The 15368-nt window shown below is 36.4% G+C and overlaps 1 protein-coding gene across 6 annotated transcripts in view; it reads right to left on the minus strand.

Annotated features, from left to right (window-relative positions):
• tcf3b (transcription factor 3b) overlaps positions 1-15368 on the minus strand; it is a 72520-nt gene that overhangs the window by 29314 nt on the left and 27838 nt on the right. For all 6 annotated transcript variants that reach the window (XM_061888792.1, XM_061888788.1, XM_061888787.1 and 3 more), the window contains 4 exons: positions 5892-5965; positions 5280-5352; positions 3148-3188; positions 1321-1453 (listed from right to left, as the gene is read on the minus strand). In XM_061888792.1, the coding sequence (XP_061744776.1) occupies positions 1321-1453; positions 3148-3188; positions 5280-5352; positions 5892-5965 (321 nt within the window). The remainder of the gene's footprint in view (positions 1-1320; positions 1454-3147; positions 3189-5279; positions 5353-5891; positions 5966-15368) is intronic.

The following is a 15368-nucleotide window of genomic DNA, read 5'->3' on the forward strand; positions in this document are numbered from 1 at the left end:
TTTTTTAACCGATTTCCGAACTCTAAAAAGGGTGAATTTGGCGATTGAAACGCCTTTCAATTGTTCGTTGTCGGAGCAATGACCTTTCACCCGTGACGACACAACAGGAAGCAATCCGCCATTTTCTCAAACACATTACACACACCAAGTCAAATCAGCTCGGTTATCTTCCGTTTTTTCGACCGTTTTCCGTACCTTGGAGACATCATGCCTCGCCGGTCGGTGTGTTGTCGGAGGGTGTAACAGGGACGGATTCAAGTTGACTTACGTGGAGTGTGCTAATCCGACATATTGTTCACGGCACGCTAATAGGCTATTTAGGCTAGCTGTATGTACATATTGCATCATTATGCCTCATTTGTAGCTATATTTGCATCCAGCCTTTCCCCCTACCCACATTTAATGCCAAACAAATACATACCAATCGCTGGTTGGAAGGCGATCGCCGAATTCGTCCTTGCTTCCTCCCGTTCCGCGCTGTCTGTCATGATATGGCTCAATAGCTTCAGTTTCTTCTTCAATTTCGTTTTCGCTATCTGCCTCCACACTCCAACCATCCGTTTCAATACATGCGTAATCTGTTGAATCGCTTGCGCCGCTGAAATCCAAGTCTGAATCCAAACTACTATGCTATACCTTTCTGTGCTATCCGCCATCTTTGTCTGTGGTGATGTCACGCTGTGTCGTCACAGGAAAATGGACGGGTGTATACAAGGATGGTTAAAATCAGGCACTTTAAAGCCTTTTTTCGGGATATGGCGTGATGGGTAAAATTTTGAAAAAAAACTTCGAAAAATAAAATAAGCCATTGGGAACTGATTTTTATTGGTTTTAACCCTTCTGAAATTGTGATAATGTTCCTCTTTAAAGCCTTGTCCAGCGGTTTACTGACGTATACTATTCATCTTTAGGTAAATGTCATTACAATTGAATACCAGCTCCAAATATCGGTGACTCCTACTTATCTAACTAAAACAAATATATCGGTGGATTTCAAATTAGCACGGTAGGCATCCCACACAATATTACAATGTATCTGATAAATGGCCTCTACTACATTGAGTAAGTGTATAGAAACGTATAAACTGTATATAAAAGTGCACAATAGCATATCTTGGAACCATCTCATTAACTACAAACACAAAACGGTGTTCCCAGTTGAGTTTGCAAAAAACACTTGTGTCTAAATTCCAGCATTAAAAATACATTTTGGAAAACACACCTCCAGTATACAACTGTGAGAGCTCTGACACCAATTTAAAATGGTTGAAAAAAAGTTACAAATGGGACCATTAAATGCTCCTATGTTTGTTATCTTACCCAAACCTCCTTCAGGTGGCCTCCTTCGGGGATTGTTTGGGTAGGACGGATAAAACTGGGAGCCTGACTTGAGGCCAGAAGGAGACATTGCATCCGGACTAGGCATTGCAATGTCACTGGGAAGAAAACCAGGCTGGAAAAAAACAGAAAAGACCAGGTTGAACTAAATAAATAAGAATGCTACAGAAACAGATTCTTTTAAGACTGCTTTTTTGAAATGCGATCATGTGAAGCCCTGTATGCATTGAGCAGTCCAGTTGGGCTTTGTACACACGGTTTAACACATCTTTAACAGTCAGTGTGTTTATAGGCATTTATTTAGTCTGATTTTTCAAACAAAACATTTATTTCTACCATATGTTCACATACTCTCTCTAAACTGACCATTAGCCATTAGCCAAATGCTTTGTGTCTCCTGTACAATAGGGGACAAGTGTTGCCATTTCAGGTTGTTTAGATATGTGGGGATTGTGGGTAGGGCAAGAAAATACTACATGCTAATAATAGCATAAGCCAGGGCTTGTAGCTGTCACTAGCAGAAGCTCTTGGATCTAACGAATAACAATGTTGTAATGTTTTAATTTGTGTTTCAATGACATCTGCTTCGGTTCTTGTGGTTATGGTGATCGAGGACAGAGAAAAATGCCATAGTATGGGATTGATCTGACTATTTAAATATAAACTTTCCACTACATAATGAATTATTAATAATTGTTGGATTATAAATCAATGAAGTGGTAAAATTGTTATATATGGAGTTAGACATTCTATCCTAAAGTCTTTAAATAAAGTAGGATTAACAATGTTGCTTGTAGACATTTCTCACTCAATTGAAATATATTCATGTCATGTCACGAGTCAAATCAGACTTCTTTGTGAACATTCTGCCTCTTATTGGTTTATATTTTATCATATTTTTTAAAATTGATGACTTATTTAATCTCTATCGTTCTTCTTGTAACAGTCCCTCTGACTTTGTCTTCTACGCTCGTGACGTTGTTAAGAACAGCGCCATGATCCCTGATGGAGTCTGGCACATATTGTAGGATGTAATTATACAGTAAATCAAGAGGGAAAAGGTTTCTAATCCATTAATCTAGATACGTTAATTTCAATCTTTAAAAAGGAAACATGATCTAAATGAACTGTTTACTTGGGTTTTAAAAAGATGGCTTCACCCTGAATGAATACCAACACTTCCCATCCAATCTGATGGCGCTTGAGGGGTGCTGCAAAGAGAAATGGGCAAAGAGGAATGGGCGAAACTGCCCAAAAATTGGCGTGCCAAGCTTGCGACGTCGTATTCAAAAAGACTAATTGCTGCCAAATGTTCATCAACAAAGTATTGCGCAAAGGCTGTGAATACTCCTGTAAATGTGATTTTTATAGTTTTAATAAATTAGCAAAAATTAAAAATAAAAACTTTTCACATTATTAATACAGATGTACAATTTTTATACATATGTATAAAAAGTGAAGCACTGTGAATGCTTTCCAAATACACTGCAGAATTTTAAGACACAAATATTACATTGTCATATTCCTTGTTATTAGGATATAAAATAACCTTTAAGGAGATGTATTTTTGTCTATATCGCACAGCAATATGTACAGTGTTATACATCAACTCTATTTGACCAAGTCTTTGCTTTTCTTTTTTAAGGGATGTTAGCACACATTGTTGCCCCGTGCTTCACTTTTAATGCGGTTAAAATGTCACATTACCATCACAACTATAAAGTACACTTTCCCATGGCGAGTTCAACTAAAATGCACAATTTGGTGGAAATGTGACCCAGGTTGTTCATATATCAAGTGGAAAAATACCTGATTTGCAAATGCAGGGTACGATGGCCTCTCATTTTTACCTAAAAGATGAAATTATGAATGAGCATTAGTAAAAAAAAAAATCATCCCTATTTCAGAGGTAAAAATTTGTGCTCAAACAAAAAAGTTGGATTTCTGAAAAGTAAGAAAATTCCATAGATGCCATCCTCTTTTTGAACGCTTAGTTTCATTAGGCCGCCTGCCAGATAAAACCCTAGACAAGGTTTCTGCTTCAGTGGCCTGACACTGACACAATGAACACACACATGCATACAAACATATTGACAGTGACAAATACAAATCTGGACCAAACTACAGTATGTATTCATATAAAGTTAGAATGTAACAGTTAACGGTATAATGATAAACCGCGGTAAAATTTCAGACGGTTAGTAGTACCGTTTACATTTTTTATTACCGAAAAAATTTGATTTATAAATGCATTTTAGGCAACACCGCTTACTTCTAGAAACGGAGTCACAGCGGTGCCGTTGCATGCGCACTAACGTCGTATGGCTTAAAATATGTCGGAGAGCAACTACACAGACTTTGCTCAGTAGAGTTCCTCTCGGACTGAATGGAGCTGAGCACTTCGTTTAACTTCCTTTCTCCTCGCTTCATTTCCGTGATGTCTCGCCGTGCGATCAAGAGTGCACCGCTGCTATTAGATGACTACAGGTGTCGACAATATTGGAGAGGCATTCTCCCAACGCTAAAAGTACATCGTAGCGATGTTGCCTTCTTTATCTAAACACAGCGTCCTGCTTTGACACAGTTAATGACGTGAGGAAACATGCAGCAGTTGATGTGCAGGGAACGTTGCCACAACTTGCGAATGATATATATTTTTGTTTGTTTACTGGGATGATCACTTCTCCTTTATTTAACTGTTAACGTTTTCAGTGTTCCGATAACATAAATACTACCTAAAATGTTTTGTCATCTCTTCGAATTGAACGCAGGTTGTGAAGATTGCGTATTAGATGTGAGTTATTACTCCTGTTTATTTTTGTTGACTAAACTGTTGCATTGAAACACATGGTGTTGTTGGACAAGAACAAAGCTTGTTTATTACACTTTAGCTTCATTAGCCAAACTGCCCTGTGTTTTATATTGCTATCAAAGTATACACCGTATCCACAACATGTGGATTTGTTCATTTCACAAAGTTACATTAAAAAACATTTGTGACACAGCGCTTGTTAATGTTTTATAATGTATAGTAATTCCTCTACGACCTATTTCTGTTCAAAATCTTAATGGATATGTCCCGATACAGCATGTACACGTACATACATTAGGTACATGTGCATAACTTTAAAACATACTTCTCTCTATCAAAATATAAACAAGGCAATAAAGGCATCATGTAATGTGAAAAGACTGACACTTTGATACTATTAATGAACATAAAGACAGATATTGGCCTTTAAATATGTGGATAACGTTTGTCGATAGCCCTGTTAGACATTACGTTCACAACCCAACTCAACACTGTTTTACCTAACATAATGAAAAATCCTGATTAACAATCGCGATTTCACGATTGATAAAAAAATAATCCCAATTATTCATTTGGCCATAATTGTGCAGCTCTATGTCTAAGACTAAATCTCATAAATTAACACAATTTTTTTTTTATAAGGACAAAAAGTACAGTTACGTCTTATGGCCATCAGGTGCCATCTTTCAATATTTAACTCTTATCTCCATAAGATGTTATCTTGCACAATTTTCACATTTTTACTTAATAATGGTATTTTGTATCTGCCATATTACTTACGTTTTAAATGTTTGTGTTGTTTTCATGTGCACATTCAGTTTTTACTCGACATACAAGTGTGGTGTTCTTATTTACAATAATGCTTCTTATCCAAACAAAATAATTTTGAATGTGTTGTTTTTCAATAAAACTTGGATAAAAGATTTCAGTATAATTAGTTTTTGAAAATGTTGATCACATTTAAAAATACCGCAAAAAACGTGATAAATTTGGTCACAATAACCGTGGAACATTTTCATACCATGACGTCCCTAACAAAAAGAGTTGACTAATACAATAACATTGAACAAAAATAACAAATAGATTAGACTTCAGATCCTAATAAGAACAAATACTTTGCACATCTTACCTGCAATCCCTGAACTTATGAAAGGAGAGGACAAGCTTTCATGTTCACTGTAGTGGGCTCCTTCTCCATAGCCCTGCAGGAACACACGGTGCATAGGACATGATGCTTTTGAGAAGATTATGGCTCAATAGGCATGATAACCACTCTTCCTGGCTATCGCCCTCATGTTGGCACAACTACTGGCTTTTAAGGTTTTCCTCTCTCTACTCTGCTGCTTAACTCGCAGGACACATGCCAGACAAATCTGCATCAGCTTGGGGGATTCGAAGAGACTTTCTTAATTATCGATGCGTGCTAATCAAAGCCTGCTGCATGCACTTCAGCCCTTGTTCCTTATATTTTACACTGAGCGGTGCCAAGGCAGTTATGGCGGATGTGAGACAGGAATTACCGGTGGGCTTTCACAGAGGTTTTGGGCTACTAGATGGCTTGCCAATTCAGGAATCAAAGCCAAGGTTATTAGGTACAGAGCAAAACTACAACTTCACATCAAACGAGCACAGAACTCAGCCGCCCTGCTGTTGGGGGAGCATGTATGTTTGATTAGCAAAAGCAGTAATTTACAAAATATGCATCTGGCAACAATTTGGGAAAACTGCATTTAGATCTTACCCGTCCTTGGCTGAAGGAAGGACTATTCTGTTCTGCCGAACCCCAGGAACCAGAGCTGCTGCGCTCGTCAAGTGCTGAAATAAGACAGTTTTGTTATAAATTGAGGCAAGTAAATTAATGTGGAGCAAGAAAACAGCTGAAGATATCAATGTGCATCATTGATGCTGGAATAACATTAAAAGGACCATGCCACCAAAATGTTATGTGCTTAAGTGGCCACAGTGGACTTGTGCAAACCATTAAGAAAAACTATAACGATTAAATAAGCTGCTGTTGCGTTAAACATACAATATGATGCAAAATATATCTATGGGAAAAAAATTCTAAGCGTAATGATCAGTGTTCATTATAAAGACTTGGGAAAGAACAAAACAAGCAATTTAGCTAATCATTTTCAAGCAAAATGGAAACGTGTAGACTGGCTCAAAACAAGATGCAAAGCCGAAACGCACGCTGCCATGTTTAGGTAAAGAAAGACACCATGTGCAACACACAAAGGAAACACTCAGCCAAAAGGCTGGTGAAGCTGAAAACTCCTCAAAATACCCCCATCATCCTCTTCTTGCCCGTCTTGTGCACTAATGCTATCCAAGCTCTCTGGAGACACAAGGCTTAATTGCATGCTGATTTGCATAATTGTGCATATTAATGTGGCTTTCTTATGAATATTCATGCCTTCTTTGATTTTTATTTTTTGTGTGCCTAATTAAAAAAATGTGTGTGAGAAAGCAAGTGAACGAAAACGCGAGGGGGGAGGGGGGGGTTGAGATCAGCATCCCGGCTGACGAGGGAGGAATGAGTGATGAGGCTAACAGAGGGGTGCAAGCACCTACACATGCTGCGACAGCCGTGATCTATGGCTGGCGATGCGAGTGGCATGGAGGATTGTGCGAGCGAGGAGGAAAGACCTCTAAAGATCAGCATCGCTTCTTTTGCCACATGTGCTCGGACGAAAGGCCACGGCACTAATGAAGGCACCGTCGTCAAAGTACAACACAAGAGAGCAATCAAAGAACTATAAACTTTTCCCGTTGGATCCTTTCGTTAAAAACAATGCATTCCAGCTGGGGCTGCACGATTAATCAAAATCGAATCGACATTGAGGTTTTAATTAGTACGATAACGTAACCGCAGGAGGCATTTGTTTGACAGACATGTACCCCAATCTGAATAGCGTGTCTTCGTCTCTTACTTCAAGCAGGGAGAAAAGATGTCTCACTCCGTGCAACACTCCCAGAACATTTAACAGTAGAATAATTGAAGGAAAAAAAAACACGTAGAATTAACCGAACGCAGAGAGCCCTCTTCACAGTTATCCACAATCTTTGTCTGGATGGGCGGAGAGTAAGACTGCCAGCTTTGCACACACAGGAAAAACGGACATAGAGCCTTGCAACTCGCTGGTAAGAAGTTCCGCAAAGTAACAAGAATTAGGTGGGGAAAAAATAGTTACAAAGCCAAATGTCCTGTTGTGGGAATATTCCAGCTTGAAAGCGGAGGGGCAATATGAGCCAATCATCCCAGATGAACGAGCAAGAATGCTATGATGGCAACAAAAAAAAGGACAAGCAGACCTAGATTTTCCAACTGGGTAAAAAATGCAGTTTAATATGTTTAATATCTATTTAAGTTAAATATTTGCTTACAAAGATGAGTATTTAATTGTTGTTTATTTATAATGTTATTTACCTTCCAATTACAGTACAATGGTTAAAAAAAAAATTCTACAATCATGAGAAAAGGTTGTGTTTTCAAAATGTTATTCACATTCATTATTATATGATTAAATTAAACGCTGTATTGTTATTTGTTATTTCTTCAGTTTAAGAGCATGGTGTGGACAAGCGCTCTGAGTCTGTCTGCATGAAGCAAAACATTTGTAAAGTAAATTATTGCATATTGTTCTAATGTGTGGCAGCCTGAGACAAAAACATGTTAATTTACATTGTAAAAGTATGTGTGTGAGAAAGTAATACGGCAGAAACAAAACAATACCATAGATAAATATAAAAATTAATGTAAAAATTTTGCAAGGCACAAGACTGCACTTTTTGTTCATATATATAAAAACAGGGTTCATATACGAGTTCTAGTCTTACACATAGGACTGCACGATTAAGGGTAAAATAATCATTAAAATAATTTTGTTTATCAATATTGAAACCAAGATTATAAATCAGGATTATTCATTATGTTTGGTAAAACAGTACTGGGGTGTGACACTATCATGTAATTGGTCATTTCTACTAAAATGCTCTAGATAAATGTTATCTATATATTAAAGACAAATATTGGTATTTGTATTCATTAATAGTATCAGCGCATCAGCTTTTTTTTTTTATTACATGATGCCTTTAAGTATATTTTTACATTTTCATAGAGAGCATTTACATGTATGACTGTGTGTACATGTACATGCTGTATTGAGGCAGATCCATTAAGAGTTTGAGCAGAAATATTTTGTGTAGTAATTAAGAAAACGGAGGGATGGATAAACTATACACCAACTTGTTTAATTTTTAACTATACACCAACATGTTTAATGTTTTATACAGGGTATAAAACACAAAGCAGTTTGGCGAATGAAGGTCAAATCAAATAGACAGGCTTTGTTCTTCAACAAACATGTACTTTCAGTCCAAGAGCTTGGCTAACAAAAATAAACAGGAGTGATATCTCTCATCTAAAATTCACAATCTTTGTGCCTCACCGACAACATAGCCTGCGTTCAATTCGATGAGATTACAAAACATTTGACCTAGTATTTATGTGATTGGAACACTGACAATATTAGCAGTTAAATTAAAGGATAAGCGAGCATCCCAGTCAACAAGCTACAGACTTTATAAACAAGTTGTGGCAACAGTCCTGACACATCGCCTGCTGCATGGTAACTCTCAGTCCCAGCAGCTGACGGACGGGCGCTAGTTGCACGTTCAAAATTAAACCACAACATCAAATATTTTTCTCCAACAGCATTGTGCTCCTAAAACCACACCGGGACTTCACAGAATTAAAAGCGATTGAAATGAAGGAAGACGAAGCAACAGGTTCCGTTTACTCTGAGGAAACATTTTCAAAGCAAAATCTGTGTAGTCGTAGCCATGTTTTCTCTGGCTTAACGGCACAAGTGCGCATGCACAGCAGCGCTTCAGTTTTCAAGAAGTAAGCAGTGTTGCCTAAAATGCATTAATAAATTGAGGTTTTTCTGTAATTAAAAAATTAAACGGTATTACTCACCATTTGGAATTTTACCGCAGTTTATCATTATACTGTTATATCCCTAGTATGTACATATACACGCAGGGTTCGACTCTAACCACGGCAACTGAGGCAAATGCCACAACCGCCTTTGTCACTTGCCGTAATGCCCTAAAAAATTGACCAGCATTGATGGCAAGCATGCCGTGACCGCCCTTGACTTTTTACTTGTTAATTGACTAGGGCTGTAACGGTGAACTGTATAATGACAAACCACAGTAAAATTCCACACCCTAAATAATACCGTTTAATGTTGTAATTATCGAAATATTTTCATTTATTATTGCATTTTAGGCAACATTGCTCACTCATTCGAAAAGCAGCGGCAGCCGCGCCTCCGAAGATGGTGCATTTGTAGTAGTGCTGTTTGCAACGGCGAAAAACTAAACACGGACATTGCTCTTGAGATTTTGCTCTTGTAGTTAACGGACACAATCTGAAGTTTCGACATATTTTGGATCCGTAAAGCTTGCTGAGGGTAAAATAATTGAGGATAGTTAGCTCACTAACAGAAAATGTAGGAAAAAAAGGGGAGGCATAGGGAGGCTCAGACATTCAAAAAGAAGGATGGGGTGAGGGTCACCAACTGGTCAACAAATGCATCAGCAAATTGTCCAACAGTTTAAAAACAACAATTCTCAACAAGCTACTGCAAGGAATTTAGGGATTTCACCATCTACGGTCAGTAATATTATTAAAAGGTTCAGAGAATCTGGAGAAAGGCCGAAAACCAACATTGAATGCCTGTGACCTTCGATCCCTGCATCAAAAAAACGACATCAGCGTGTAAAGGATATCATCACATGGTTTCAGGAACACTTCAGAAAAACACTGTCAGTAACTGCAGTTTGTCGCTACATCTGTAAGTGCAAGTTAAAACTACTATGCAAAGCGAAAGCCATTATCAACAACAAGAAACGCCGCCGGCTTTTCTGGGCCCGAGCTCATCTAAGATGGACTGATGCAAAGTGAAAAATTGTTCTGTGGTCTGACGAGTCCCCATTTGAAATAGTTTTTGTAAACTGGCTGTCGCGTCCTCCGGACAAAAGAGGAAAATAACCATTTTCTGGGCGCAAAGTTCAAAAGCCAGCATCTGTGATGGTATGGTGGTGAATTAGTGCCCAAGGCATGGGTAACTTACACATTTGTGAAGGCACCATTAATGCTGAAAGGTACATTCAGGTTTTGGAACAACATATGTTGCCATCTAGGCAACGTCTTTTTCATGGATGCCCCGGCTTATTTCAACAAGACAATACCAAGCCACATTCTGCACGAGTTACAACAGTGTGGCGTCGTAGCAAAAGAGTGCGGGTACTCGACTGGCCTGCCTGTAGTCCAGACCTGTCTCCTATTGAAAATGTGTGGCGCATTATGAAGACTAAAATACAACAGCGGAGACTCCGGACTGTTGAACAACTTAAGCTGTACATCAAGCAAGAACGGGAAATAATTCCACCTGAAAAGCTTTAAAAATGGGTCTCAGTTCCCAGACGTTTACAGCGTGTTGTTAAAAGGAAAGGACATGTAACACAGTGGTAAAACTTCCCCTGTGCCAACTTTTTGCAATGTGTTGCTGTCATTAAATTCTAAGTTAGTGATTTGCAAAAAAAAAAAAAAAAAAGTTTCTTGGTTAAAACTTTCAATATATTGTGTTAGCGGGCTATTAAATTAAATATATGTTGATAAGGATTTGCATATTATATTCTGTTAATTTTTATGATTTACACAACCTGCCAACTTCATTGGTTTTGCGCGCAAGCGCATTATAAACAAAGTAATATGGAAGAAACAGTAATAACATGCATAAATAAACATGAATGATAAAATTGTGCAAGATGGCACCTGGTAAGATAACATGTAACTGTACTTTTTGTCCAAATAGTTAAAAATAGTGTTCATGTATGAAATCAATCAATTAATAAAAAATATTTATACAGCCCTTAATCAAAAGTGTCTAAATGGGCTGCATAAGCCACTACGAAACTAGTCTTACATTTAGGGCTGCACGGTTATGGACAAGATAATAATTAGGTTTTAAGATTAATTTTATCAGTTTTAAAATTCAAAAATAATCACAATTATTAATTATGTTTGGTAAAACAGCATTGAGGTGGGGTGTGAACGTGATGCCATCATGTAATGTTTAATGTCTCATAAAAAGACTATAGATAACCGTTATCAATATATATGTTTTGTTCATATATAGTATTAATGTGTCATTTTTTCTAATTACATGATTCCTTTATTGCTATTTTTTTTTTTTTACATTCTCATAGAGAGGTATTTAAGTTATGTACATTGACATGTATATACTGTATCGGGACAGATCCATTAAGAGTTTGACCATAATATGTTGTATAACAGAGGTGCCCACACTGTCAGCAGGCGAGCTATTTTTTAAATGAGCAAGTCAAGGTGAACCACCTCATCATCACATGCACGCACACTTATAATATACACACACACACATATATATATATATATATACATACATACACACACACACACACACGCACAAATAAAATTTATAAATAGTCAACAAAAAACACCTGACTCACAAATATATATATATATATATATATATATATATATATATATATATATATATATATATATATATATATATATATATAAGGACTGTAAATCTTTGGGTGTCCCACGATTCGATTCAATATCGATTCTTGGGGTCACGATTCGATAATCGATTTTTTCGATTCGATTCAAAAACGATATTTTTCCGATTCAAAACGATTCTGTATTCATTCAAAACATAGGATTTCAGCAGGATCTACCCCAGTCTGCTGACATGCTAGCCGAGTAGTAGATTTTTTTTAAAAAGCTTTTATAATTGTAAAGGACAATGTTTTATCAACTGATTGCAATAATGTAAATTTGTTTCACCTATTAAACGAACCAAAAATATAACTTATTTTATCTTTGTGAAAATATTGGACAGTATGTTGTCAAGCTTATGAGATGCGATGCAAGTGTAAGCCACTGTGACACTTTTTTTTTACCTTTATAAATGTCTAATGATAATGTCAATGAAAGATTTTTAATCACTGCTATGCTGAAATTATAATTAATATTTATACTGTTGTTGATAATATTAATTTTTGTTTCACTACTTTTGGTTTGTTCTGTGTCGTGTTTGTGTCTCCTCTCAATTGCTCTGTTTATTGCAGTTCTGAGTGTTGCTGAGTCAGGTTTGGTTTTGGAATTGGATTGCATTGTTATGGTATTGCAGTTTAGTGGTTTGTTGGATTGATAAAAAAAAAAAATAATAAATTGATTTTTTAAAAATTTGAATAGATTCTGAATCGCACAACATAAACGATTAGATTTGTAATCAAATAGATTTTTCCTCAAACCCGCAATATATATATATATATATATATATATATATATATATATATATATATATATATATATATATATATATATATATATATATATATATATATATATATATATATATATATATATATATATATATATATAAAAGTTGGCCCTAGTGTGTGAATGTTGTCTGTCTGTGTTGGCCCTGTGATGAGGTAGCGACTTGTCCAGGGTGTACCCCGCCTTCCGCCCGATTGTAGCTGAGATAGGCGCCAGCGCCCCCCGCGACCCCGAAAGGGAATAAGCGGTAGAAAATGGATGGATGGATATACACACACACACACAAACACATATATATACATACACATACAAATAAATATATATATATGAATGATTCATATTTAATTATTTGTGAATCAGACATTTTAGTTGACATGTTTGTTTAATATATATACAAGCATGTTTAACAGGGTGAGCCACCTCATCTTCACGCACGCACACACGCACACTTATAATATATATATATATACAAATATAATGTATAATTTGTCAACAAAAAACGTCTAATTCACAAATAATTAAATTATATTCGTGTATATATATACATATATATATTATATATATATATTTATTATAAGTGTGTGTGTGTGTGTGAAGATGAGGTGACTCACCTTGTTAAACATGCTTGTATATATATTAAACATGTAAATAAATTATATATATGTAAATAACATTTAAACAAATTATATATATGATTTATATTTAATCATTTGTGAATTAGACTTCTTTTGTTGGCATGTTTAATATATATATATATAAGCATGTTTAAGTGCGGTTTTTAATAACTTTGTCACATTAAAAACCACAAGTAAAGTAAAAACATGGTGTTTACTTTTGATATCAATACAAAACACAAAGCAGTTAGGCTAATGCAGATAAAGTCTAATAAAGAAGCTTTGTTCTTCTTCAACAACACCATGTGGTTCCGTGCAACACTTTGGCTAACAAAAATAAAGAAGATTGATACTTCTCACTTCTCAATCTTTGTGCCTCACTGACAACACAGTCTGCATTCAATTCAATAAGATGACAAAACAGTTGAGCTAGGATTGATGTTATTTGAACACTAACAAAGTTAGCAGTAAAATAAAGGTTGAGTGAGTGTGTTATAAAATGCACGCAAAGACCCCACGGAAATAGAAGTGAAATCAAGTGAAACGAAGCAATCGGCTCCCTTTACTCGAAGGGAACCTCCCCATAGGAAAGTTCTCAAGCAATGTCCGGCGTTAGTGCTCATGCGTTGGTGCTGCAACATTTCTGTTTCCAGGAACTAAGCAGCATTGCCTTAAAATGCATTAATAAATTAAGTATTTGCGGTAATTAACAATTTAAATTGTATAACTGTCTGGAATTTTACCGCAGTTCATCATCAGAGTTTACCGCTACATCCTTATTATATTGTAAGCGGACTTTTGATCGCATTTTTATTTACTATTTAGAATGCATTAAAAAAAAAAAACATGTGTTATTGTCTTACATAAGGATTGTGAATGATAGGCAAAATTCCCAAAAAAAGTGTAGTTCCTCTTTAAAATGGACAGTTGTCGTCGTTAGTGAGGCAATAACTTTGAAAACCCTAGTGGTGACTGCGTACAATCATAAACCAGCCTTAATAACAGCAGCGTGCTCCTGTCATATAGAGGATTGTTGACTTTGATTTATTTAGGACAAAATCATCCATTTAGTGAGGCATTTCAAAATGTAAAAGTGAAGGGGGAAGTCTTGCTCCCCCGTTCTAAAGCGTTTCCTAAAAATGTTGCCCACATTTTATAGTGTGGTTGTATGTTTACGCTGACTTATAAAAAAATGTGACAAAATGATTAGTGATCCTAATAATAGTTTGCCATAAAAAGTTACAATTCCACACCACATATTTCTGCAAAGCCATAATGTCATCAAAACATTACATTAAAATCAGCATGACTTAAGAGTTTGGTGGCTAAATTAGCCACACGATTTAGACCTCATGACTTAATTAGACAACTGAGTAAAATTAAAACCTTATCATCCACCCATCAAATTTCTAAATTTGATTGTCAATCATCTCAAAACATTGTGTTCCATGTGTAGTGTTGCAGGTGATCCACATCCATATAATTCTATTTTAAAGTGAACATAGCCTTCTATGAGTAGCTCTGCCAGGTAAAAGCATGATGTCTAAATGATATTTGTGTTTCAACGCTCCACATTTCCACCTATGATGCCTCCACTCGGCTCAGCAGGGGGGCCAGAGTGGAAAGTGGAGTAGAAGCATGGCTGTGCAGGAGTAGTCTGACAACATTGTTTCACACTTACTGGGCTAATTAACTCGGAGGCAATTAAAAACAAGGTGGAGAGCTGCTGAGGTGACAATGACACTCCGCCTGCCAAGGAGAGCTCGACTGTGCCAGAAAAGAGATATTTCTATTGTCATGGACACTACAATAATGCAATATGCAGTATGATGTAAAGGATATACGTAAAGATTGGAATGCATTGCAGCATCCAAAGTAGCGTCTCTAAAAAAAGAGGACAGGCTGCATGCATAAGTCGATGTAATGACTACATAATTAACACCATAAAACCAAATGTTTAAATCGTGTCACTTACAAAAGTTAGTGAAGCATCAACCTCCTGAAACAAATGAACCTAGCTGACCATTTTATACTACTTTAAAATCAACTCTTGTATGTGCACACAGTTTAGAGCTAACAATAGCCTTGCAATTCTGTAGTTTAAAAAAAAAAAAAAAAGCTGTGCAAAGATGTATGAAACCAGGGGTCCAAACTACTTGGTACCGGCCCGTAGGGAAAAAGGAGGAGTCGAAACAATAGA

Source organism: Nerophis ophidion, linkage group LG26 (genome assembly GCF_033978795.1).
Source record: "Nerophis ophidion isolate RoL-2023_Sa linkage group LG26, RoL_Noph_v1.0, whole genome shotgun sequence".
Classification (NCBI taxonomy): domain Eukaryota; kingdom Metazoa; phylum Chordata; class Actinopteri; order Syngnathiformes; family Syngnathidae; genus Nerophis; species Nerophis ophidion.